The sequence below is a fragment of the Drosophila mojavensis genome, unplaced genomic scaffold (assembly GCF_018153725.1).
Source record: "Drosophila mojavensis isolate 15081-1352.22 unplaced genomic scaffold, ASM1815372v1 contig_231, whole genome shotgun sequence".
NCBI lineage: Eukaryota > Metazoa > Arthropoda > Insecta > Diptera > Drosophilidae > Drosophila > Drosophila mojavensis.
Window position 1 is genome coordinate 7,613,772 of NW_025318772.1, and position 27,748 is coordinate 7,641,519.

At 43.6% G+C, this 27,748-nt stretch overlaps 2 protein-coding genes across 3 annotated transcripts; one reads left to right on the forward strand and one right to left on the reverse strand.

The window, feature by feature from the left end:
* Window positions 1–278: 278 nt before the first annotated feature.
* LOC6575269 (extracellular serine/threonine protein CG31145) lies at window positions 279–27,748 on the forward strand. Of its 2 annotated transcripts, XM_002001247.4 has the most exons (13): window positions 279–447; window positions 791–1,683; window positions 5,321–6,157; window positions 11,755–12,000; window positions 17,523–17,647; window positions 19,462–19,540; window positions 20,616–20,708; window positions 22,398–22,641; window positions 25,166–25,174; window positions 25,610–25,690; window positions 26,039–26,151; window positions 26,763–26,903; window positions 26,964–27,748. In XM_002001247.4, the coding sequence occupies exons 1-13, from the start codon at window positions 412–414 to the stop codon at window positions 27,160–27,162; spliced, it is 3,096 nt and encodes a 1,031-aa protein (XP_002001283.2). In that variant the 5' UTR covers window positions 279–411; the 3' UTR covers window positions 27,163–27,748. The 2 variants fall into 2 exon arrangements, with proteins under 2 accessions (XP_002001283.2, XP_032584235.1); XM_032728344.2 differs by lacking the exon at window positions 25,166–25,174 and having other exon boundaries at window positions 282–447.
* LOC6575270 (putative odorant receptor 83c) lies at window positions 7,753–9,881 on the reverse strand. Its single transcript, XM_002001248.4, has 4 exons — window positions 8,496–9,881; window positions 8,255–8,444; window positions 8,023–8,178; window positions 7,753–7,956 (listed from the first exon to the last, which is right to left on the reverse strand). The coding sequence occupies exons 1-4, from the start codon at window positions 9,368–9,370 to the stop codon at window positions 7,900–7,902; spliced, it is 1,278 nt and encodes a 425-aa protein (XP_002001284.3). The 5' UTR covers window positions 9,371–9,881; the 3' UTR covers window positions 7,753–7,899.

The following is a 27,748-nucleotide window of genomic DNA, read 5'->3' on the forward strand; positions in this document are numbered from 1 at the left end:
GCTTGGCATCAGCACTTAGATGTTCCACACATGCTGTCCATCTCCCATACAATGTTGGGCTTACTGAATTTTGTTGCAGTTGCTGTTTTGTTGTCATTGCTGTTGTTGTTGCCGTTGCCATTGCTGTTGTTGTTGCCGTTGCTGTTGCTGTTGCTGTTGCCAATTCGTTGTTTGGGTATTATCCGCTTATGCTAATCTGTCTTACGTTTCAAATTTTCTCTCTCTCCCATCAGAATGTCTTTTTGCTTTTTTCGTTTTTTTTATTCTTTTTGGCCACGTTGCTGTCTCTGTGTGTGACAGTGTTTTACGGATGAAGAGATTGAGCCGACTTTGAGGCGCACACAGAATTTCCTGTATCCGTATACTTTGATGACACCCTGAATTCTCAGCTCTCTACTTACGTCTACCCCAATGTCTCTGACTTCAAGGATCTCGCTGACGAGCAGCGTAAGTACTACCATTTCCGGCCTTGGTTCACTTCTGGAACAAGAAAAAGAAAAGAAAAATCATCCGATTATGTCTGTAGTTGCGTTGAGTCGGCCATAGTGTCTTTTATGGCTCCTCTGTTAATCTGTTTATAATAATTGTTATCGTTACTGTCACGTTTGCTCCCCTCTCCGGTCATTCTACTAACCCCAATCGTTGAGCATGATTTGCCTGAGCGCAGGATTTTTGTAGCGCCAGTCCGATTAACCAATTACTAAACGGCCAGAAACAAAAGCCGCTTCTAGCTGAAAAAGAAATGGCGATAAAAACCATATTGCAAACAATCCAATTCACAATTATTCAGGTCAAGCAGGGCAGCGACGCCGGCGGCAGCAGCGAGCGCAATGCAAATATACGGAATCTATTTGCGCCCACTCCCGCGGCGCTGGCCAAGCGAAAGGCGGCACGGCAGCGCAGCCAGAGCAGTGTTTGCCTGGATCGAGGGCAGCTCGAGCAACGGGAGCAACGGGAGCCACAGGAGGAGCAACCGCCTGAACGGCAAGTGACTCAGCCGGGCCGGCTGTCCCAGAGCAATCAGGCGCTGAGACGTTCCATGGGACAAATAGCCAGCTACAATGGGACTAATGCGAACAATGGCGATTACCAGGGAGGCATATGGCAGCGAGGGAGCGATGGCCCCGACATAAATCAAATGGCAATGACTAGAAATCAATCAGCAATGGAACAATATGAGAACAATTCAAAGGGCAGTCTGAGCCGGCAGTTCAATGCCTATGGCAGCCAGAACGACTGGGCCAACAAGCAAAACAATGACTGGCAGCCGAGCGCATTGCAATTGGCTACAGAGCAGCTGCAGGTGCAGCAGCCGCTGCGTCGTCCTTCACTGGCCTGGCACGAACGTAAGAACTGGCAGGCAATGAGCCAGCCGGAAAATTTTATTAACAGCAGCATGCAAAAACAGCAGCAGCAGCAGGAGCAGCAGCAGGAGCATGAGCTGGATCAGCTTAAGCTGGCTGAAGTCAGCGGCAACAACAATGTTGACTTTGGTAATGAAATGACCTGGGGCAACGCAGCAGAGAAATCGCTGCCATTGAATCACCTGAGACTGCGACAGAGCTCACTTCAGCCCGACCAGCGCCAAGACATTTATACGGCAGCCACTGGCGCTGCTGCTGCTCGCGATTACGACGCGGCTAAGGTTGATGAGGAGCAACGCCCAAGTATGCACAGCGAAAGGTAAATTGACAAAGCGCGCAGCTAACTCCCCAAGAATGAATGAAAGAAAGAAAGAAAAAAAAAACACAGAGAAAATATCTCACAATAAGCAACAGAAATATGCTTTAGAAACTTAAAATGCTTTAGAAACTAAGCAATATGAGCTTATACAGGCTCAAACTCAACTCAGTCTGGGATAAGAATTTTATATTTTAATTAAATTATGCTGAAAGAATTATGTTCCCAAGACTAAACTGAGCAGCAAGTCGGTCCCATGAAGTTGCAAAGTTTTCTTAATTTTCGACATCAACTTGAGTGAGTTAAGAGAACTCGTTGCATTTTCGCCAGCTCGAAGTTGAGTGAAAATTTGGCCGAATTAGCAGAGTGAGCAGCGAAACTAACCTTGACAAGCTGTTTCAATCGAATGGCATTTGCAACAGTTAGTCAGACATTTGCATATCAGATAACAGTTTGCGTGATTGGCTCGCTCGATTGGTCGATAAGGCAACAGTGCAGTGGTTGTTGCTGTTGTTGTTGTTGTTGCTATCGTAAGCAGCTCAAGTGCACCCGCTGACAACAATCCCATAAAATCGATAAGTCTCTTTTGCCAGCCACTCTCGCTCAATGTTGTTGGGCATGTCGACAGCAGCAGCAGCAACAGCAGCAGCAGCAGCAGCAGCAGTAACAGCAGCACAATGCTCAACATTCTTCAACCTCATTGATGCGTGGCAAGCAACAAACAGCTGTAGAAATTGTGGCAGGAGAAGTCAGATGGGGGCAGGCTGGGGCAGGGTGTTGAGCGCATTAAGCGTGTCATTTTTAGCAGCAGTTGCTGTTGCACAATCGCCATTGATTTGATTTAAGTTGCCGAGTTTGTTAGCGCGTCAAGTTTGTGCGGGTTACGCGTTCACTCGCACTTACAATAACAACAGCAGCAGCAGCAACATCACTAACACAACAACAACCACAACAACAAAAATTGCACAGCTCACTCGCCCTATATGGGGCAACTAGAGATTGCGAAGGGGGCATGGGAAATAGTTTCCGAAAATCAATCATGCGTAGTTGCTGGCGCAGTCGAGGGGCGACTACGAGCTGCAGTTCGTGTGGTGGGAAGGAGGTTGGCTAGGTAGGGGAAGAGCAGACGAAGGTAAAATGCATAATCTTGTTGTCGACGCTGGCAAGTTCACTGACTGAAGCTAATTGAGCAGGAGAAAGGTAGCGGAAAGCAATTTGTCATTTGATTGAAAGTGAGTTTGATTCATACAATAGGGGGGTGGGCGGTCGATAATGAGGGCAGCTGATGATGACGACAGCAGTGCCCAGCTAATCGGAACAGTTTACGGCCAAATGATTTCATGTACCAGCCATTGACTTGGCTGATCAGCATGAGGCTACTCTATTAATTAACACAGCTAAGATATTCGAGTGAAGTGCTACGCTATCTCTCTCTCTCTCTCTCTCTGTCTGTGGAGAGCATTTCTTATCGACGCATAAGTGGGGGCTCTTTCGCACGTTCCACATGCATTGAACTCGCCTATGCCTAGCTAGACCCCTTTTATATTGTTTTCTCTCTTTTGTCTGATTAATAAAAACACAGAGCGCAAATTGGAAGGGAAATTGCTGTCACTCAATCAGCCGGTGGCGACGTGTTCGTTCTCTCTTTCTTTCTCTCTCTTTCTCTCTCTCACTCATTCTCTTTCTCTCTCTGTTGCTGTTGCTGTCGTCGGCAATTGCATTAAAGTAAGGCTGTTGCTAGCAGCGTTCCCGTCGCTCCATCATTAATACACCGCATCAGTTTAATTTAATGCAACGCAGCAATTTTATCAAAACACCAACAACAACAGCGGCACCAACAACAACAGCAATGTTATCGACAATAACATGGGGCAGAAGCAATTGCCATTAACGCGTCTCATACTTCGCTCTTCCCCCCTGTCCCACTCGAACTTTTCAGTTGCAGGCGCTGGCATTGCAGCTTGCAGTCGTTCGGTTTGTGCTGTCGCTTATCGAGCGTTTGTCGCCGTTGTTGTCAGTCGGTAAATGTACGTAGTATCGCCGGCTCCTGCAGTCTATAGAGAATCGTCTCAGGTCACGTTGCCGTCGGCGTCTGCATTCGACTCTGACATGTCAGAGGGGCGCCGATGCCTGCAATTGATTTGATTGTTGCAGGCATTGCGCATATCTCAGATACATATCTGTTCAATGCCTCGCCCAGCCCAGTTATGTCTGGATCTAGCTGTCAAATCGCCTCGCCGTGATATGCAGTTTTGATGGGCAACATCGGCAATTGGCACGATATTTGATTTGATTGACATGGCGACATGGAGCTTAGGCTCCTTACTTAACTCTGCTCAGTTCAGCTCAGTTCGGTTTAGTTTGGTACATCTCGGCTCAGTTCGGTTCCATTCGAGTCGGTGTGGTGCTGTGGCCCATTTGCAATCTGATGGCACCTTTGTCGTGTTATCTGTCAGGCACCGGCCTAATCAGATATTTTTGCATGCGATTCGCTGCCAAAATTCTATTAAGGCTGTCGGCTTAGTTATGTCATGTCAGCAGTATGCGGGCTCTATGCAATGTAAGTTATCTCTCTCTCTCTCTCTCTTTCTCTTTCTGCCTCTCCCTCTCCATGGGAAAATGCCCATAAATATGCCTTTAATTTGCACTGGCACGTAGTTCTAGTTCGGACTGTTATCGTTCCTTGTCGTCGTTGTTGTTGTTGCTGTTTGTACTGTGTGTTGGCAACAATATTGCTATCGGAGTACCTGCAAGCAACAAGCTTCGTTAAATTTGACCTGGCTATCAGCAGCGACAACAACAAACAGAGCTACGCTAAGCCTGCGCGAGCCTGTTGTAGTTATAGTTCAAATCCAGATTGTCTGACACACCGACAGTTCACAAAACTGGCGCAAAAAATATATGTGCTCAGCCAGACAATAGAAAATAAAAGAAACAACAAAAACTACGACGACGACGGCGTCAACGTTGGCGGCACAAAAAATGGACTCTGCCGCATTTCCGGCAGCAGTCAACATGGCGGATGGTCGTGACGCCGTTTCATGCACAAATAATAAAAAAGCAACTACGCTATGGAGCCAGGAGGGGGAGGCGGGAGCCGTGGTCGTCTCTTCATATTTTTAACGCTCGTTCCTCCACTTGCTATGGCACCCAAACAATGGGAGTCTGATGACTTTGTCATGGTACGAAATAGAGTAGCAATGTTTCTCTTAAAGCGTATGACACCTTAAGCCGTTGCGGCTCGACATGGATTTAGCACTGTTTCCTCTATTTGTTGTTCTATTTTGATAGTTTCTAACTCTTGCTACAATTTGTAGTTTAGGGTATCAGCACGTCCAGTAGTTAAAGTTAGTTTTTAAATTGCCCATTACTTTTTATGATGTTCAATAAAATACCAAAACATTGCCAAAACATTTCGTCTCTCTCTCTCTCTCTCTTTCTCTCTACCGCTCTGTCTTTTTCTGTTAAGCTTTTTCTCAATTCTTGTTTATAGTTGGTTTTTTAGTGGCGCGTTTGATTGCATTTCGCACAGCAGTCGACTAGTTTTAAGATTTAAGAAACATACATACGTACATACATACATATGTTGTTGTTTAGGTGCATGTGGCTGTTCTAATGAAATTCTTCTCTATATTTGCAGCTGTGCGCAGTTTGCGCCGCTAGCGGAGCGACTGCAGCGATTCCGGCAGCGACAGCAGCGTTACAACAGCGCTGATATTGAAAATACCGACTTATCAGCTGAACAAATAAGCGTTGCCAATTTGCATGGGCAGAGCGACGACAACAACAACTACAATAAGTTTAGTAAAACTGCTGCCGTTCGACGTTCAAGCGCAAGTGGTGCAGTTGATGCCACCGGTAGCTACTCAACAGACGCTTTAGAGGAGGCACCTTGGCAGGGTTTTGAGGTTCAGCCGAGTGACGTTGGCAACGACGAGGCAGCGCCTCGACGACGTGTGCTCATCAAGCGCCGCATTGTGCGCTCGACACGCGTCCGCAACAGTGCTGCTCCGCCATCCCCATCCGCATCCGCATCGGCCTCACCGCACAGGTCGGCTGCGGGGCGAAAGCAAAAAGCGGATTGTCAGCTCGGCTGGCTGGCAAGGCTGCGCAGTTTCCGTGGCAGCGGCTCAAACAACAGCAATTTAAAGGGCGCCACAACAACGGCTTTTGCCTCACATCATTTGGATAGCAACAAGAGCCAAGGGAGCAGCGCTCCTACACCCATCATGGCCGTCCTGCGTACTATGAAGCTCAAAGAGCGCCTCGCCATTAGCCTAGGCGCGACGCTCGTGCTGCTCACGCTGCTGCTCATTGTGGACGTGCAAATGGACTTCGGGGTTGCCAACCGCCATCTGCTGCAGCAACAGCATCAAAAGCTTCGCTTTGGCAATAGCAACAACGATTACAACGAGGCCGGCACAGCCGGAGCCGGCGGCATGCTGCACGAGTTCAAGCGCAAATTTCTGCAGAAAAGGTAAGCAGCTGAGAGATCGTTTAGTTCTTCTTTAAAGTCGGCTAATTAACTGTTATAGAAAACTTGCTGTTGACTATACGTGAGACGCGAAGCTATTATTCAATTCAATTCAATTCATTTTACTCTTAAAGTAAAGTAAATTATATAAAAAAAACTTATAATGAGTTTAGAACTTATAGTAAGGTAGAAATTTCCCACATAGATAATCATATATAAAGATAACTAATGGTTTTTTAGGAAGAAATTATAAGGGTATAAAACTGAGCTTTCTTTACAGCTAACAGCCTATGCCAGTTTATTTCTGTAATGATATCTTGAGCCTTGACATTTGCATTAGATAATCTGGTAATGTTTGCTCAGCAATGTAGGTCAGTCTTAGAAAAGTTCCAGCTTAGATTGTTTGCAACTCATCGTTTCAAGACTTTATTTTGACTGATTTGTAGCTGATTTATGTGAGTATTCAAGCAACTTCGCTTGAGTGCAAAAGCAACTTCCGGCTTTTGTTCTTTTTTATGAGTATTCATAAATATCACAACGTTCGAATGGGCTGAGATTTAATTCAGCAATCCCTTGTCATTTATTCATTTGCTTAGCTGCAGCAAGCAAACACAGGAACAACGAGAATATGGAGAGCATTGAGCTCTTAAAAATCCATGTTAAAATGCAGCAAAAATGTTCTTATAAGTATATATATTGATATATACACATATCTATTCACTAGGTGAGATCTATGCCAATCTGCTCTCATTTTCTTTATACGAATGCCATTCTTTTGCACCAATCTGATAGCAATATTTTCTTCGGAAAATATTATATATTTTGAAGCTAGCAATCACATATGCTATGAATGCCTATGCCTGTAATTCTTTGTTCATCAAGAATTCTGAAAAAGGCACTGCTCTGATTATATTGCAATGTAGTGACTGTCCTGCTGGATCGTTGGCCAGCAGCAGGAGTTACTTATGCGGCGGTCATTGCTCCCGCTTAATGATGCACTTCCGCTTGCCTTTGCCCGCCATCGCTCGAAACGACTATTGCACATAATTCAATTTTACAAAATGCAACAAAAGTTGCAATATAGCATGGTTGCCCTGCCATTAAATCATAAATTGCTGCAAGCAGGCAGCGAAAGCTCGCGAGAATTGGAATTCCAGGCAGCGAGTGCTCGGGCCAGGACATGTCTGCTGCTGAAGCCAACAACAAGCAGGGCATAACAGCCAGCCAAAGCCGCTTTTTATGCTTGCCGTGCTCCCACACACAAACACAGATGCACACACACACGCACACGAGCGCCCATCGGCCGTCTTGCAATTGCGCTTTTACGCTGACTTCCACATGCTGCTCCTATTTTACCTATGTGTGTGTGTGTGTGTGTGTGTGTGCACGGCAGCTTTATGCTGCGGCTGGCGGAAGTCAAGTAATAAAACATAAAAGTGACGCAGCAAAACGTAAGACACGCTGCCAAGACAGGCAGCAAGACACGCTTCCGCCTGGGCAAAAAACTATCGCAAGCAATTCATCCCATAAGCTACCAGGTGGCAGCAGCAGCTCCTTTCCGCCGGCAAGGGAACATAAAACAGCTCTGTTGTTAGTTGGTAAACATTTAATTAATTCATAAATCGTTTGGTGCTGCCAGCCAAATGGCGGCTATAACTACCTGCTGCGAGTTGGCTGAACACCGACTGTAATATCAGATTTATGTGTAAGCAGCAAATGTTCATCAGATGCACATCAAGTGTTGATTACTTTTGTAAAAATCTAGCCATCATCATGGTAATGCTATAGATACTTTTAGTTACCTGCAAATAAATGCACATGCATATGCAAATGTCATTAACAGATTGACCTCAAGTCCTTTGACCCACCTGCAGAGCACTGCTGACCGACAATGGCATCACTCCGAGCAGCAGGATTGCACCTGGCTGCTGGCTCTTGGCCAGCATGAAGAGGACAAATCGTTGTTGACTCGGATTGAGATTGTAGAACGAGATGTTGTACATCTCGTACATGAATTTTTCACTCTAAAAATCGAGAGAAAACATCGTTATGTTAAATACATTGCATAGCTTTGTCCGCCACCCGTTGGCTGAGACATACACAGTTCTCCAGTATTGTGCCTAGTATGCAGTAGAGATACATATTGGGCACGAGGACACAGAAATAGCAATATCCTCCGATCCAGTCGCTGGTAAGCAGCGAGAAGATTGTGATGACAATGCATACGGCAGAGGTTGTCACCTGAACAGATACCAAAACAGAGAACATGTCATTGCATTGGTCGATGAACCTACGGGAAGTCACAGTTTATACATGGAACACTGGCTAGATGCCTGCTCACCTTGTATAGGTCTGATGCCACTTGGCAATGTTGATCAGCTGCGCTGAGGCCTCAAGTTGTTTTTCAGTACTGTCCTGATTTTCGCTAAGCGCGTTGAGGTGGTCGACCTTGAGTTGTAGGATGTCGGCGTAGACAAAGGATTGCATTAAGTATACTATGATAATCATGTCGCCCGTATAGAGACCGAGTCCGCCGAGGATAATGCATACGCAGTGCAGGGCCTGCGTGGCCCAGGCACCCCATTCGGTGTTCACGTCTATCCCAGGCAGATGAAAGTGCATGATTAGATATAGTTTGCCCGTTAGGATTGAAGCCAGCACTGCTACAATGATCATGCCCAAGGCGCCAACCATGTAACTGATGCCGACCAGAACTAGAAAGCGCCGCAGCTTATGGCAACTGCGCAAGAGCGCCATGGAGTATCTGGCATCCTCTTCCTTTTCGAAGTGAGTGTAGTTCTGATTCAGCTGTACGTAGAGCTTGGACACCGTTTCTACCGAGGAAACTCCCATGTATATCTTGGCGCAGGCCTGCACGACGCTGCCGCTCATGGCACTGGCCTGTATCATGAACATCCAGTTGCCGTGGAACTCCTTGGCTATCGTTAAAATTGTGAAGATGAAGTACATACTAATCAGCGCTACTACGGTGATGGTAACGGCACTGAAGTGAAAGTTCGGATCGTAGACATCGAACCCGACGCAGCTCGTTATGAAGCGCACAAAGCGCATTATTTCATTGAAATTATCGCTGGCTCGCGTCGACATTCTGAACTCGATTAGCTCTATGTAATGCCAGCGCTGTATATTTATACCCATCTCAAATTGGGATTTTGGCCAGCTGCAGTTGACACTGTCCGCTGCAGCTTTGGGCATTCTCACGACTTGCAAATTAGCTTAACTAAACGCGTTACATGTCCTGCTGAAGAGACAGAAGCGAGGCAGCAGATTGCACTGCTCACGTCACGTGACAGTTTAATGAGCAATCGTTGTCATTAGCTTAATTAAATGACACATCACTCTGCGTGTTAATGGCATGGACAAAGTTGACCCTCTGTTTGTTAGCTACAAATGAGATTTGACAAATGGGTTATAGAACTAATATATCTGTTGGATTTTTTATATTGAAGAAATAGGTCCGATTAAGTTTATTAGATTGAACAGATGTTGTTACAGCAAATCATTAAAAAAAGGTTACCCTGTTTGGAATATTTTATCTTAGACACGTACGGCCAAATTGTAATAGTTTGTTGGAAAATAATAATTTACTTAATAATTTCCAATCACTGCTCTTGCGTGAACTAATTATTTAATTCGTAAAATTTTTTATTTAAATCTTATCAAATGTTTGTCATTTTTTTCGAAATTCTGAAATGTTTTGCCTTTAGTAATGGAACAAAAATTGTCAAAGTACATTAAAAAAAAAAAAAAAAAAAAAAAAACAAACCCAAACAATTCGAACATTAATTTTTTCTATGTCGAATTTTAAGCTCATGGTATTTGCGAAAAAATATTATTAATATTATTAAAAATCGGATTTCTACTGTGTGTATTTCATAAAAACTTCATGAATATTTTATGCTATTTCAATTTGTAAAATAATATTAAATGAAAAAGAAAAGATGACCGAAAATCATATTGTGATGCCTTAACAATATTTTAAAGCCGAGTTAAAACAAAAAATATATATAATTTTTCATAACTATAGAAACAGTTTCAAATAAATTGTTTGATAACAACTTTGATATGATTCACACTAGAACAACTACAGCTTCATAAAATGAATTTTGAATAATAGCCGATTGCTTCATTCACGACAGATATTCATAGATTTCTGCTAATCCCTGATCCATCAATTCAAGATATTACCGTAGTACTATTAGCTGACCACTTCTAACGAACATTCCTGAGAGCTTAGCCAGCTGCATGTGACACAATTGCACGTTTGATATTTGTATTAAATGGGATTTAATTAGCCGCGTTCCATTACCAAGTTGATAGAAGGCCATGGAGGGTTCGACTGCACCACGCCTGCACACACACGTGACAGTTTAATGAGGAAACTTTGTCATTGGTTTAATTAAGTGCAGGCCACATCGAGCATCGATCCGTCGAACGTATGTATGCTGCTCTGCTGGTTTGTTGCTTTGCTGCATTACATTGTTGATGCTAAATAAAGCCGATGGCCAAGCTGCCACGTGGCCAGTTAGCCGCAAACCTATAAGCTGCTCTAGCCAGTCAAAATCAATGCGGTATGTTGCATAAAGACTCGAGTGGAGTTTCAACTCGCGTGCGCTCATCGCCAACTTGTTGGAATTGGCTTGATATATTGTATGGATGTATGCATACATGCGTGCAACAAAGTAAGCTGATTGCCACATATAATGGCATTATGTGGCATTATTCTGCGTGCCCTGGCATTAAAAGCGTGAAATCTGCTGAGACTCGTTATGAGCCCTTCGGCAGCGACGCGTCGGCAGAGACAGCGCCAGGATCTGTTGCGGCTGTAAAGTTTAAAGCATGCCGGCAACTGTTAATTGAAAAAGTTTCACACTCCAGACGGTGTTGCACATGTGCGCACCTTTTGAGTGACGCCCCGAGGCACATAATCCAGAGCCAGAAGGCAAATGGTTGAGCGGCAGGCGAGCTGCCGAGAAATTGTGGCACACTTAAAAATTTAAACGGCAATCCACAGAGTTTTGTGGCTGAGGCGAAGCAATTTGCAAGACTTGATTTGCGCCAATGCTCAGCTGCAAGAAACCCTTCGTTTAATGATGCGACAGCAACAACATCGAGCGGCTTCGCCATGAGCAGCCCCTACTTGTTGTAGGCATATTTGGAATTTCGTTTTAATGACCAAAGAGAGCAGCACTCAAATTACGGGCGAAGCACACACGAGCAAACTTTTCGAATATTGTGATAACGAGCAACTGGCTGACTGCAATCTCAGCTCTCGCTCCAAGGTCAATACGAGCCAAACAACAGCAACTGTGATGAATTCACTAGAAAATCTAATAGACTGAGCTTAGTTTTCTGGCAAGGCACTTGAGGGAGAGAGACAGATGCTTATGAGTTTTATGTACGGGAAATTCTGGTCAAGTTAGGCCTAGGAATAAACGTAGCTAAATTGCAGCAAAGCCAGGCAAAGAGGCAGGCAGAGAGGCAGCGCTCAAGTGTCACTTGTGAGTTGCAATTAGCGTACGTTGATTCAGTTCCTTTGTGCAGAGAGACTTATGTATGTTTGCCTTCTTCTGTTGCAGCAACTCTTCTGGCTCCAAGGAGGCCTCCACGCCGGCACAGGCGTCGGGCGGCGGGACGACGAGCGGGCAGGAGGGCGTAATCGCTGGGCCCTCGCAGTCAACCCGCAAGCCGAAGCCGCACGATCGGTACCTGGACCTGCAGAAGCTGCTGCTGAGCGATGAGTATATGCACGTCATAGTCGATAATGAGCCAGATGTGACGGTTAACAATCCGACGCTCGGCGAGCTGCTGCACCGTCAAGTCGGGTAAGTGATATTGAGTCGTTAGATGCCATTGTTAATGGCAGACGGCGCGGAAGTTGGGCGAAAAATTCAATTTCCCTTGAGCGGAAGACATAATGCTTAGTGTTTTACCTTCTTGCTTACCTTCGCACTTTGCTTTGCATTGGCAGATTACGGTTTCACTTACAAGAGGCACGCGTGCCTGCTCTCTCTCTTCCACTCACTCTCTCTGACTGCTCCACTTAAGAGACATCCACCTGAACCACCCAAACCTCACCACCCATCAGACTACATAACTTTTCAGCCTGCCTCTGTGGCAGGGCATACGATTGAAGCAGTTACGGTTCCTTTTGGCTTTGGCTGAAATTGAAATGATTTTTATTGAAATTTACGCTCCATTTACGTGACACGTTTACGTTTTAGATATTTGCTCTAACGTTAACGTTGCGCCCCAGCTCTATTTTCTCATAAGTGTTGCTTGATTGTTGTTGCTGTGTGGTTGAGACGTTGTTGTTGTTGCCATTGTTGACAAGGATTGCATGCCTGATGCCATTCGCTGATAACGCTGATGAGATTTTAGCGCTACGTAACAGTACTTGTCTCAGCAGTGCGTATACGTAATTTTATATGAGCGCAATCAAATAAAATTGCAATAAAGAAATCAATGCGAATTGCGTACGCCAATTTCCTCAGCTCTCATATAAGGCAGCAGCGGCATTTTCTTCTCTACAAATTCATTTCAATCCAATGACAAGTAATCAGCTTACGTTGCCACGCTCGCACCACCACCAGCCCCACCAAAAAATATGCAACACAGTTTTGGCAGTCTTTATCAAAATTGAAAACGTGGCGTATGAGTAATTTCATTTGCTCGACTAGTTGGCACACTCGTACAGTGAGAGAGTGAGCGAGAAAGAGAGAGAGAGTGAGGAAATCAAGTAGAAAAGTAAGTAAAATAAAAGAAAATTGGAAAAATGCAAAGTGGTTAGAACTTGTCAAGCTGAAAGTATGTTGTTCCTGTCGGTCGGTGGGTCGGTCTGTCGGGGGTTCGCTCTGTGGGCGTTGGCATTAGCATAAAATGCTTGATTTTCTAATTTATCGCACATCACCGAAACGGAGCCAAATGTTTTTTGCGCTGCACGTAGCACAAATGCAAATTTCATTAACAAGCGAAATGGCTTGCAGTAAATGTGCCGAGAAAAAAAGCTCGAACTGCTCTAGTTAAAAATTGCTCGAAGTGAAGATACTCTGTTAGCATTTGCAATCGGATTAGATATCAGATAATGCATTCTCCTTACATAAATTAAATTTAATATACATCTACATGTCTGGCGCTATTCTTCAATATGACAGTCGCAATTAGATCTGCAGAAAGGTTCTCCTCTTACAGCCTCCATCAGTGATATCTCATTAAAATGCCGTCTCATTCGCTGGCTCTGCTGGCAGCTTTAGCTGCCTTTGCCGCAGCAGAAGCGTGCCGAGCTCGTGTGGCTTAGACCGCCCTCAGCCCTAGCTCTGCGGCTTGCGGCAGCTCTGTCAGCAGTTTTGTGACAGCAGCACGCTGCTCAGGTGCAGCAAAGAATAGTAGAAGAGGATGAACAAAAAAAAAATGCAAATGCGCCTAAAAATTACAATATGAAATACGAGATACGAAATGCGAAATGCGAGATACGAGAGTCTATTGTGTACTAGCGGTGGGCAGGTGAACGGCTAGGCTCACTTTATTGGGTAAAATATAATTAGGAAAATCTTGCACGTTTTCATGTTGCGCTGCCTCTGATTTACCATAAGCCACCGAGTCCTGCGCTTATCCCGTTACTTCGTCTCGTGGCGTGCACTTAATTAGTATGACAAATTTTTAATTAGCCCACAATTGCGACCGCGCTGAGCTGGGAAAGCAATCTTATTTCGAGCGAATTACAGCCAAATAACAAGTAAGCAGGGGAAGAAAAAAGAAACCACCTACTGCAAGCTAAGCAGCTGTTGCCCTGTCACCGATCCACGCTCCGATCCCCGCTCCCCTCTCCCCGCACTGCGGTTGCCGTAATAAAAGACTATGCTCAATGTCGGCGAGTGTGTTAAACTAAAGTACGCTGACATTTCGCACAGCTAGCATGGATATTCCTTATTCAGTTGGCATCGCAGCTGCAGCCAGCTAGAGCTGTCACTGCTTTTAATGCCTCCTGCCCGTGCCCGGGCCCGGGCCCATGCCCGTCCCAGCGAAAGTTTATCCTTGTTGCCTGGCAAACGCAACAATATAAGTTTAATTTTCGTTTTGCGCGTTGTTCTTGCGAACTCAGTTCAAACTGTCCGCCTGTCCACTTGTCCGCTTGTCGCCTGTCGGCTGTCGGCTGTCGACTGTCGGCTGTCGGCCGTCTTTGTTGGCTGTAGTCTGTAGCTGGAATGTTGGCCGCGGTTGTGTTGTTGTGCTATTCGCTGGTTGTCTGCTCGCCACAATTTCGCACGCACAAAGTTTTTCACTTTCTAAGCACACGCCGGAGCCTGAGAAGTGCCTGTGGCCTGGCCTGGCGTGGCCCAGCTGTAACCGGAATCGGCAATGGCAAAGTTTACTGACGTTTTCTTATGCCAAAATAATTATGGGGCGGAGCTTAAGAGCAACCAACTTGGCGCAATCGCTGGAGACTGGCGGCTCATAGCTGTTGTTCTACTTGCCTGATGCATAAAAAAAAATTTGGACAGAAAACAAATAAAACGCGGATAACTAAAACTACTTGAACCGTAAGCTAGATGCTTGCAAAGGTTTGCCCGAGTCTAAGGGCTTGAGCAGACAGAATCTTTATTAGTTAATTCTGAGCCCATTGAAAGTAGGAAGCAAGGCTAATATTTTCTGAAAATATATGTAGCATGCCGAAGGAGGAGTGGCAGAACCCATATAGTATACCGATATTCCTGATCAGATAGACGGCAGTCTACCTAACCTGGCTCCTGGTCCGTCTGTCCATTCATCCATCCATCCATCCGGCTGTCTGTTCAAACAGCGTAAATAATATCTAGAGTTGCTAAAGATGAAGAGATGTAGAGAAAAATATATTCCCAGAACTTGTTTTTCTCTTCAGCTCAAAGTTATTCCAAAGTAATTGCTCCAAGAAATTTCTTTCATTATTAAATTATATATAAAATAATTATCCTGTAACTCTTGGCTAATTATAAATATATTATTTTTCCCTAAGCTGATTGGCAAGAAAATCTTTTCTCTTTTTCTCTTCTCTTTCAATTGATAAATAAAAGAAAGCTTTTCATCAATTTGCTGGCGTCCTTTGCTCAACTTTGTTTGTTTCCAACAATGCAGTGTTTTGCAATACCGTTATATCCGTTTCAAAGTGTAACAATACGTTGACATATTACGTAACTTTCTGCCATGAGTGTACCTGGCTTATATAACCAACATTATATCAGTGTGCTTCAATCGCAGACATGTTGCAGTCAGTTTGCTAACTTTTGCATTCAGTCCTTCTAATTGTTGCAATACTTTTGTAGCATATGCAGTGCACTCGTTGTCCCTCGCATGTAATGCGATTTGCGAAGTTTCATTACGTATGGCTTGCTGCATATGGAGAAATCCAGAGCTCAGTGTAAGCTGGCAGCTGGCAGCTGGCAGCTATGGCGGGGCAACCAATGGCAACCTCAACATATTGCCAGCCGGACAGCATCTTGTGATTAGTCAATGTCTGAAGGAGCTGCTTCATCAATTACGCAGCTTTCCGGCTGCCCCGGCCGTTGTGGCATTTGACAAATGAAACCTGCACGGAAATTGGTGCCGAGCAGAGCCAGTGTGGCCGCATTGTTCAACACTGGCTGGAATGAACTATGACCCTGCCGCTGTGCGCTTGTCAAGTGCCGACCGCACTTAGCAGCTGCGCCGGCGACCTCAGCATGAACCCTCGTCAATTTCTTGGCAATTTCATGACAATTGCCAGCTGCTGCCAAATGGAAGCCAATCCAACTGCTGTTAATTGCAGACCAACTGAACGCTTTAAAGCGAGCTCACATACTGCTCACAAAAGTCTTTCTCCGGCTGTGCATACACTTAGCGCACTCATTACAAGGCCGTGAGGTAGACAGGAAGTTGTCGCCATTTCCATAAAAAACGGAAAGAAAAGAAAAACTGTTGAAATATTGAAAGTCATTTTGTGCCGGTCGCTGCACAAAGGAGGCTGAGCCTTCAGACATTTATTTCCTTCCTGCCAGCTAGAGCAGGTGGCAGGTGCAACAAGGCACAGGAAGCAGCTTTAAAGCGTCGCCTGCGTGAAGTATCACAAACGTCATCTAGCAAATTATGAAAAGGATTTAAGTCGGGCCACGACCGGCACGGGCACCAAGTTAACTCTGCCCCAAGAGCAGCAAGCCAGCCAGTTAGCCAGAGAGTCCGGACTCCGGACAGACAGGAACAGCAATCATTGTAGTTGGCTGCGACGACAGCGAGCAATGCGGAAATAAGAGAAAAACTCTGTAAAGGACGATGGACATCCATGGGAGTTACGTGAGTGCAGTCGAGCTGTCCGTTATCTGCTAAAAGAGTTAGACGAATGCAGACTACATTATCATGATAAATATGGCACACAATGCCGCAGACATTTGCCCATTGCTCATGCTGTGAATCGCTGGCCCAGTGGCTTGGCTCGCACAACTTGACCAGCGGCGGCAGCGACAGGACAAGAGCTTTTCAACAATTCAATTTGTCACTTTGTGTCTCTCTCTCTCTTGGTATTTATTTAGTATCTTTTGGTAATTTCGTGGATGATAATTTGCCACGCGCTTGCAGCGCTCCCTCGCCCACAAAGTATGCAACAGACATTTGAGGCAAGCCATTTTGGGCGCTTTTTGGTAGCAATTTTCTATCGGATTTAATGCTTATCTAAAAAAAAAAAAAAAAAAAAAAAAATTTGAAAAAAATGGAGCAAACTGCAAAACTGCTTAAATAAACTGTTTCAAATGCGCGTGGAGAAAGACAAAAAGCAAGGCGGAGAGAACGAGAGTGAGAGAAAGGAATGCTGCGTCTTCTATGTGTTGTTAAAAAGTGGTAAAAAATCCATTCCTTTCGTTTTTTACTGGCTATCGCCAGTTGGCAACGCCAGCCAACGTACTGGAAGAGAAATCGTCAAAGGGAACGATTTCTTTCAGGGCTGTGAGGATTACAGCGAAAAAATGCGTGCTCCTTCGGTATGTGTGTGTGTGAGTGTTTGTCGATTGATTCAGGGCAAACGGGAGAATGCATTTGAAAACCAAATTGGCAAGGCAAAAATACACAGAGAAGAGTGTCGAGTGAATAGCGGAATGGGGAGTGTGGCATGACGAAGATTTCCTGCAGCAGCTGCCGGTTGGCGGCTGCTTTGATAAATCAATGTGACAATCATTACATCAACTTGATACTCACATTGTGGCCCCAAGGCATGCTCATAGCACGCTTATAAGCGTTTCCGCCGTATTCCTCAACTCGCCTGATTGTCGCTCAATCTACACGCAAAGCGACGGCAGGGCACAGCACATCTGGCTAAAGTTTCTTCTATTTCTTACTTACATTGCAGGGCAAACGCCAGCAATTTGGAGCGCTTCCAATTGCGCATTACCAAGAAGGAGCTCTACAGCGAGCACGATACCCTGGTCGATGCGGTGCTACGTGACATGATCACGCTGCCAATACAGCATGTGGGTAAGTACTACATATGTATGTATATTGACTGAACGGCTCGCATTAGCTCAGGCAGCAAACAGCAAAGGGCAAACAGTAAACAGCAACCGGCAAACGGCAAACGGCAAACGGCAAACGGCAAACTCAGCCTTGCCATTGTAGTTCCTCTTGATGGCCAGAAATTCATAGTGATGTCGTAGCCCACTGCCAATGCCAGCCAGCCAGCCAGCATTCAAGTTGAATTGCCTTTGTAAACTTATTTGCCCTTTGGCTGGCTGCACATTTGACTTAATTATGCAAAGGAGCGGCATGTAACTTGCTCGGATTATTGAGAGCCGCCAAGGTGGCAGGCGAAACTATTTTCATTTGAAACTTTACTACAGCTCTAATTTATTAATAATAAACTTTTGCTGCCGCGCACGCTGCACCAAAGAAAAGAAAACCATGCAGCAGCACAGCCCAGCCCCGCCCAGCTCACAATGTAAAATGTTCAAGACAAAGTGCGAAACTCATTTTGCCTGCTCTATGCGCCGACAATAACAACAATAACAACAATGACAACAATGTCTCATGTGCGCTAAGGCACTAACTTTCACATAAATTAGATGGCTTGAGTCGTGAGTTGCTAACTAATATTACGTATACGCCCGTTATTAGTGGGAATTTGTTGTATTATAAAGTAATATGTATTCTAAGAGATAAGTATGGTACGAGAATCTTCGTATTGTCATTATTTCTCATTGCATATTGCCACCTTTCGTATACTAAATGGCCTCAGCTGCATTGCTGCAATCCATTACGCATACGCCGCATTGTAAATAGAGTATATTTTATTATACAACCTACTGGATCCAATCTCTTATATGTACATTCACTAAAAAAAAGAAAGTGTTTATATGAAACTGAAAAGAATATATTTATTTTGTAATATTGTAAGAATTCAATCTGCACTTGCTTTAAAGATAAGTACAAACAAAATAAACCTTTTGTATCCATAAACATATGGACGGAAGATCATTACTAAAGCTAGTCCGTTCTTCGTTGTAATCTTAATGGACTCTCCCACTCGTCCTTCAGCCTGTTACATATATTCTTAGAAAACGATTTTACCCTGAGCTCGCATATATGAATCCGACAGAAATATGCAACCCTTTTTAGTTTGATTTGTACTGGAATTTCTTTGCTGTCATTAAAGGAATTTATCAAACATTTAATTTTCGTCTGCAGCTGAAGGTCGTTTTATTGCATTTTGCACATTGTATTTTCAGGCTTGCGACTTAGCATTTTAATGGCATTTGTGCAGATTTGAATATGTTTTTACTCAACTCATGCGCTCTGTCTCTGTGTTTTGTGGTGTGCACAAAACTGAGATTTTCGCCTTTCAATACGTTTATTGGGGAGCAGCAAAAATATGGTTTTGATGTGTCTATTATTGTCTTGCTCAGTTGCCCAGTTGACTGCACACACAGGCAGCAATTGGGCTTCGTTGTGGCGAGTGTGCGTATACGCAATATTTTTGTGGACTTTATGCATTTTAATTGCAATTTAGTCAAGTGTAATTTGTGCATCCACTTTCCCTTAATGCAATTTCAATGATTGCCATATCAGTGCAGTTCGTTGCTATTTTTGATGTTGCTGCTGTTGCTGCTGTCGCTGCTGCCGTTGTTGCTGCTGCTGCTTCTTCTTCTCCGTCTGGCCCAATTATGTGTGCAACGTTGCGCAAATTGCGTGCTGTGCTGCCAGAATTTAAGCAGCAAACATTTGCCTTAATTAAACTGCAATAAATATGTAGCGAAATGAAATAATCATATAATTGTTTTCTTTCCGTTTCCCAGTTCAGAAAGAGGGCGGCACACAGCTGAAGCTGATCATTGAGTATCCGAATGACGTTAAGGCTCTAATGAAGCCCATGCGGTAAGTACGATGCGCACATATAGCTCTGGAGTGGCGATCATTACACAAACTAAGTAAGTCGGGTACTACCGACTGCACAATACTCAATCACGTTACGGAAATACTGGAAAGCAGCCTGAAGGGAATCTGCAGATCTCTACCTGCAAAACTATAAAATATATATATTTTGTCCGGTTTGCAACGACCCTTAGATATTTTAGATAAATAAATAAAGGTATATTTGTACTATATTATTTTGATCTTGAGTTGTCAATTAAAAGTGTCACATACCAAATACCAAATACCAAATCTAAATACCTTATAAGATTAGGGTAAATGCGAATATGTATTCCAGATTTCAGCTCTAAGCTTTGGCTACACCGAAATGGCTTAAAGCCAATATGCTCTAGCACTTCTCTCCCTTCGTGAATGAGTATAACAGTGAGAGAAAATATTGATAAAATTCACAACAATTGCTGCAATTGCTACTTGTCAGCACTTTCGACCTGGGTAAATATAATTTACCCACACTGCCTGACTTCTTCGCCGTGGCCAATGGCCAATGGACGGGCCATGCGCTAGGTTGAATGCAATGCTGCAATGCGCTTAAAGCGGATTGCAAAGGGCACTTGATACAGCTCGTAATTTGAACATTTATTCGCGATTTTTAATGAGATTTCCACGCGGCGGTGCTTGGCCAGTTTTTCAGGGGCCACGACCACAGTGGACAGCGCAGAGCTCATAGCTGGCCAACCGCTGCAGTTGTCAAAGTAATGTTCTTCATTTGCAATTTAAATGAAACGTTTTTTGAATTACGCTGCGGTGTCGCAATGTAAGTAATTAAGCAGGCATATAGCAATCAGGTAGCCACGCCAGTTAACCGCCCACATCCGTCCGGGCCATTCAGTCCATTCAGTGCGTCCGTCTGTCCATCCATCCGTCTGCCCTCTGACTGTTTGTGTGCATTTCTGTAGAAAGTCGCAGCTTCTCCTCGCTGCATATGCAAATGCACTTAACTACAAAATGGTGGCCGCACATTAAATTCAATTCATTTTATTACGATCTTTTGTATGCTATTTTCAATCTGCTTTTCCAGGTTTCCACGGGACCAGCAAACGTTGCCCAATCACTTCTACTTCACAGACTATGAACGTCACAATGCCGAGATTGCAGCCTTCCACTTGGACAGGTGAGTTGCCCCCATTTCGCCATTCACCTTTACCCTCCCGCTCAGTGCGAAGAACGCAGTGAGCCGTGTTAACGCAGCTACAATTTATGCAATAAAAATCATAGAATTGCTAGCGAATGCGAAATTACCGCATATTTATTTTAGAGTTCACTTTTAATTACATTTATCAAATTGAACGCAAATATTTATGCAAACTGCAATAAACGGCGCGACTTTGCCGTAGAATGCAATAACGAAATGGAGAATCTTAATTGATATGCAAGAAAATCAATTTTATGTAATGAATTTACAGAATTTATAGCATTAACGCTGAATTTCGTAAACCGTAGAAAAAAATGTGAAATTTCATAAATAAATTTATATCAGGAAAAAGTGGTTAAATAGAGAAAGGTCCGACTAGGAGACACCCTGAGCTCTGATAGGAGCTGGTTTTATCAATTATATACGACTTGACGCTGTGCCAAAAGAGGAAATAAATTATCGATTTTTATCGATATAATATCTCCATTTCTTGTAGTGTACGAAATCGTTGCATTCAGACTTCTAAATAAACCTAACTAGATCGCCTCAGCTAATGGTCAGAATTATAAATATTTTATGAAGCTTGTCATACCTCATTCATAACTTTTACCACACCGATGAGTTCAGGGCTTAATAATAACATAGAAAGCAATTTAAAGTAGGGCTGAAATGAAAAATTAATATCGCTAATTCAAGTAAAGCAGTTCAGATTTAAAATTCGGTTTAGGGTATTATCCAAGGACTTGGTAAATTTGTGGGATTAGAAATTCAGCGCTGTGAAATTGTCCGAGTACAAATACAATTAATATTTATTATTTATGGTGAAGAGCGCACAGAGGCTCGAGAGTTAAGTGCTCGCCGCTAGTTTTTCGCAGTAAGGACCTTGGTGTATTATTTAAAAGTTCACTTTATTCAATTTAATTAGCTATAAATTAGAGCGTACGTACACAAACACACACTCACTGCTTAATGGGCGCTCTGGCATGTCTAACCGCAATTCAGATTGAAATTGCTGGCATGGTTAAGGGCATGATTCGTTCTCGAAATCAGAGTTCCATTTCAACGCTTTAGATTCGAGATAACAAACGCAAATAAAACAGCTTTTATAATTGTTGTGACTGTCAGGCGCACACGCACACGCATACGCACACGGACACATACACCCATACACGCACAAGCAGACATAATCAAATCTCAGTTACAAGGGTTCCCAGGAAACCAGAAGCCCGCTGGCCACAGCATAATGAAATGCTGCCAAAATTATGGCATTTCCCTGATAACCTCAGGCGACACTCCACAGACACCGAGCATTTTTCATGTGCCCAAAACAATTTCGGGGCAGTTCATCCTCGACCATATGCAGTGCATTTGGCAGATGCTCGAAAATAGATTTGTCTCGTTTCCTTGGGGTGCCATTGGCGATTCGCTTGCAGATGACAGAATACAAAAATTCGTTTGTAGTTGAGGCCAAACCATTTAATAAGCACGTGCATTTGTATATTCTGTATTGTGTAGGGTATTTGAACGTCGAGTACTTTGAACGTTGGCGTGGCACACGCACTCTAGCTAAAATGTTTATTTACCACCTATTTTTCGCCCAGTGCTCATCGTTTATTTTCGTCTTTTTTTTTTATTTTTTTTATTTTTATTTTTTCTACTGTCTTTCAGGGTCCTGGGCTTTCGTCGCGCGATGCCTGTGGCTGGTCGCACGCTGAACATAACGACCGAAATTTATCAACTGGCCGACGAAAATTTATTGAAGACATTCTTTGTTTCGCCATCGCTGAATTTATGCTTCCATGGCAAGTGCTCGTACTACTGCGACACTTCGCATGCCATTTGTGGCAATCCGGACATGCTGGAGGGCTCCTTTGCCGCATTTCTGCCCAGCTTCGAGACCTCCAATCGCAAGGTAGGTCAGCAGCAAACAACTCTCGCCACTCCACACACTACAACAACAACAACAAGACTAACACACACACACGCACACATACATATGGGTCTCATGGTGGTCAACCTCTATGTGCGACGCATGTGGTTGGATGCTGTAGTCGTAGGTCCGGCTAAGTGGCTTTTGATTAATGCATAGCAACTCTCAACTCTCAAAGCAGCGCCAGATTACAATTTATATGCTCAGCTTGCTGCTAGCTGGGCGTCTTCTGCTTTCATTACTAATTTCGTACGCTTGGCCAAACTAAATAAAAAATCACATTATTCACTAGGCACATACATACATACACGAATCCCTGTATGTACAATATGTGCCTCGGCAACAGGTAAGCTGTCTGCCAGTGTTACCGTTATATAAGCTGGCAACAAAGTGCCCTAAAGGGTAGCAGGCCATTTAGTTTAGGGCCGGCAAGATATCTGCCTGGCTTAGTATAAATGCGAGAACTTAACTAGTTACTTACTCGGATGGCACTTCATTGCTTTATTGCTGGCCCCAAAAAGCTCGCATTTCATTTGCATAATTTCATATTTTATTTTTATTCCTATTTTCATTTTCATTTCTATTTGTATTTGGTGCTTTGAATTTGGCTCACCGTTGCCTCAAAACAGAAATATTGTATCAGTTCTTCAGCGGGTTGTAGAGCGTAAAATGAAATATAAATGCAGCCCCGAATGGACGTTAATAAATTCCAAATGGGGACAGCGGCAGCGGGTTATAAATGCAAATAGCTGCACAAATTAAGGCAAAACCCAAACTCAGCCTGCCCCAAAAGCATTTTGGAAGGGCTTCCAGCCCTTTCAGACAGATTGCCGCAGCTAAAATATTTATATATATTATACATATATATATATATATTTCTTTCTGCCGTTCTCTCAAAGGAATTATTTTTATTATTCTATTTTTTTTTTTTTTCGACTTGTTTTTGGCTTGCCTTCTTGCAGTTAACAAGTAGAAAACGGTTAAGAGCATGCTAGAGACTTGGCGCTAGGCAAAACTGTAAATTATGCACAGGAGATCATTTTACTTGAGAAAACAAAGCAGAGGTTTATCCAGATTGTTGTTGCCGTCGCCGTCGCCGTCGTTGCTGTTGTTTTTTGGGTTTAATTCACTTTTAGGATTCTAAGATGGTGCCTTTGAGCCAGCCACTGCCTAAAAGCAAAATAACAAACAATTTCGCAACTGTGAAGCATTTTAATTATTCTGCAAATTTGATTTGCATTCGCATTAATTGCTGACCGCAGACTTAAAAAAATCCAATTAATTGCTTGTTGCTTTTAAATAGAAGTAATTACTTATTAAAGAGAAAATTATTTATGTTGTGCAGTTCTAGGGATGCAGTACTTTCGATGTAGTTGACAATCTATTTAAAAGCTGAAAGATGTTGGCTTTGCATTATATTCAGATTTATAGTTGTTTGTTAATTTTTACTCAGCATAATTCGTATACAAAATTTTCATTACTTTTTGGAATCAAAAGGAATAACATTAATTTTGTAATTAAATTTTCCTTTCACATAAGCTCATTGTTGCCAATTTATATTTTGTTTCCCTTGAATAAATCGATATATTAAATATTTAATGGGCGTTAAGAAATACCTTGGTAAGCTTTGCCAACCTTATTTACCAATGTGGATGTCCCTTTGCCAAAATCATTCTTAATCATACTTACTTATTGTCATACACGTTCGTTATCCCAAAATTCCTTTTCATTAATACTAAATAAATATATTTCATGGATTTATTATGATTTATGCTTGCGTAACTCTAAGATAACCAGCCGATATACCCGCCTCGGTTCATTTACCATTCCATTTGATATTTTTTTATGTGGTGCTTTAATATTATTGCTAAAGACTTTTAAGTTGGCTGTCATCAAGTTTCATCCATGCGCATTTTAGCCGCATTTCTGCGCGTATTAAACAAAATTCTAAAAATTTGCTTACCTCATACCTCGTCTTGCCATATTTTAGCTGGTTTTTTTTTTAACTTTCTTTCTGCATGTCTTTGTCTCTCTCTTTTTTTTTTTGTGGAAATTTAATTTCGCTTGATTTATGCACTTTATGAGCAGGTGGAGGAATCTGCTTTATATGCAAACAATCCTTGGCCCATCGTCGCGATGTGAACGTTAACTTACCTAACTTTTACGTGTTGGCTTTGTGTTTGCATTTTGCATTTTGCGGCCGCCGTTGCGGTCGCACTGTGCATCTATTTTTTTATTTTTTTCCTGCCTCCTTTTGTATTTGCTTGCTGGCTTCTATTTGCTTTTACGCCTCCTGCTGCATTTTGTGGCCCGTGCGGGCTTCCGGTCATTACACAGGCTTTGCCGCGCCCATGCCTATGCAATTTTATTATTATGATTTTTATCTCAACGTGTTCTTTTTATTTTTTGTCTAATTTCTCTGTATATTTTTGGTTACTGCATTGTTGTTGTTGCGTCCCACGAACCCTAAAATGCGCTCTTGCCTTTACCATTGCCAATTGCATAGGGACGGAAGGTAAGTTGCGGTCGTTGAGGTCCGGCCGGGGCTCAAATGCTACCCCGAATCCAAGCAAAAGTTTTATTACTTTTCTTGGTAGCCTGGCAAATAATTTAATTTCGCTTATAGTGCAGCAGCATTCCAGCTAAGGGGAAGTGGAATGAACAAATACAAAATAAAATAAAAATAGCAAGACAAAATAAAAAAAATAAAATAAAAATAGAGGAAGAATATCTAAGTACAAAACGGGACAGAAATAATATTGTCGTATTGCAAGATGAGAAATAAATGTTTTAGCCATCAGAGCAAGCAGCCCAAAGACCAACCAACCGCCCGCCCACCCGCCGCACACTCGTGGCATATTAATGCTGTTCAGCAGCTTTAGATTTTTACATTGTGCAGCTCAAATTGATATTGATTTTGTATTCTGTGCTGGCATTTCCTCTTCCACAGCTCTGGCGGCATCCTTGGCGACGTTCCTATCACAAACGAAAGAAGGCTCAGTGGGAGACAGATGCCAATTATTGTGCTCTGGTAAGTAAACGAGTCGCCCAGTTGGCTACTTACTGGATGGGAAAACGAACGGAGGGGAGTGGGGCAGGCGGTCGCCTCTTGCCTTACCCCAATTTTGTGTGCCATTTTCATTTCCACTTCCGGTTGTGCCCGGCTATGCTTTGTCTGTAGCTTTTCCTGCTGCGGTTATTTTTACTTAATTTGCATTTTAGCTGGAGTGGAATGCAAATGTTTTTATTTGTTACTCTCGCTCGAGCTGTGCTCAGCTCTGCTCGCAATCGTCCCCGACTTAATTAAGACTCCTCCAACCAGCCCTAATATGCCGTTGCTTAGTTCTGTTTCTAACAGATATTTTGATTTTTGTCAAAGGTACGCGACATACCGCCCTACGATGAGGGACGACGTCTGCTTGATCTTATGGACATGGCTGTATTTGACTTTCTCACTGGGAACATGGATCGGCATCATTACGAGACTTTCAAGTGAGTATAAAGTGTGGACTGTGGAGTGTGAGCGATTTTGGCCAGAGACATAATGCGATTGGCTTATTTCCGCATAACTGGCGTTGTTGGCTTCATGCCTACCGCCGTGTGGGTAGCGCATTACGTATACGTATCCCATACGCTTCACTTCATCTGGGGCTGCTGCTGTCTCTATATTTGGCAAGGCTGCCGCACAGCATGCTCAACGGCAGGAGCCAATGCCTCGGAAAGATATTTGCATGCATGCTGCAAAAAGCAGCTAAATCTGACTGCCTGCTCAAGACAGCAAGCGGCAGTCGGCAGAGGGCGGACAGCAGACGGCAGACGTGGCAAAGCCAACAGACTGCATCATCATGCATGCCAATGACACACCAGGTGCCCTGCCCTGCAACAGTGTTTGCTATGCAGAGCAGCTTTAGCCGTAGCCGTTGCCGTTGCTGTTGCCATTTCCATTGTCGTTGGCCGGTTACACCCGACTGCGTTGCGTTGGAGCTAAGCCGATCTCTGGTGTTTGTCTCTAATCACATTTGCTGGCAATTATGCATATGCAATGCTAAACACGGGGCGTATGTGCAATTTGACAACAATACTTGCCTTGCATTTCTTTGCAGAATCTATGGCAACGAGACGTTCCCCCTGCATTTGGACCACGGACGGGGCTTCGGGCGTCCCTATCACGATGAGCTCTCCATTCTGGCGCCCGTCCTGCAGTGCTGCCTGATACGCAAGACGACGCTCACCAAGCTGCTAGAGTGAGTAGACACATTGACAGAGTGAACTGGGAACATTTGGTTATTTGGTTTCATCTGCAGATTCCACAATGGGCCCAAGCCGCTGTCGCAGATTTTGAGCGAGTCGCTGAGCGTCGATCCCATCAGTCCGGTGCTCTGGCAGCCCCATCTGGACGCGCTCGATCGCCGGGTCGGCGTCATTCTGCAAAGTATACGGGACTGCATCAAGCGAAATCCGCCCGGCGAGCTTGACGGCTCCGATGCGGACGTATCGTCATAGCGCTAAGCCTCCCAAACTGAGTTAGAGTCTAAACTTAGCTATAAGTTTGCGTGTCTTGTGTACTGTCTAGACGTAAGAGTAGAAATCGAGGCGGGGCACCTTTGTAAAAGGTCACCTTGTCACACGATATCCTTGCAGCTCTGTCTGCACATACCAAAAAAAAAAAAAAAAAGAGAAAGCAAGAAAAAGAAAACCAAACAAATGAATGTACGAAACTTCTTGTACATTTCTTTGGTTCATTTTGTTTAGCATGTATGTATGTATGTATGTAATCGAGTTGGCCAATTGATTGACTCGAGTTTCGGTTATGTGGTCGAATCTTAAATGAAGTACCTTCAGCACATTGCACACACACATACACACGCATAACTCATACCACACATACGCGCACACAAACTTCCCGAGCAGCTAAACCACAAATTAACTACAAATTACAGCCACAGTAGGTGCCAAAAGCAAATCAACGCGTATACATGAACGCATGTACTTGAACTTAAATTGATTCTAAGAGCAAAACTAAATTATACATACATTGCGCTAGAGTGAAACTTCTTGAAAAGACTATAACATATAACTAATTGCTAAA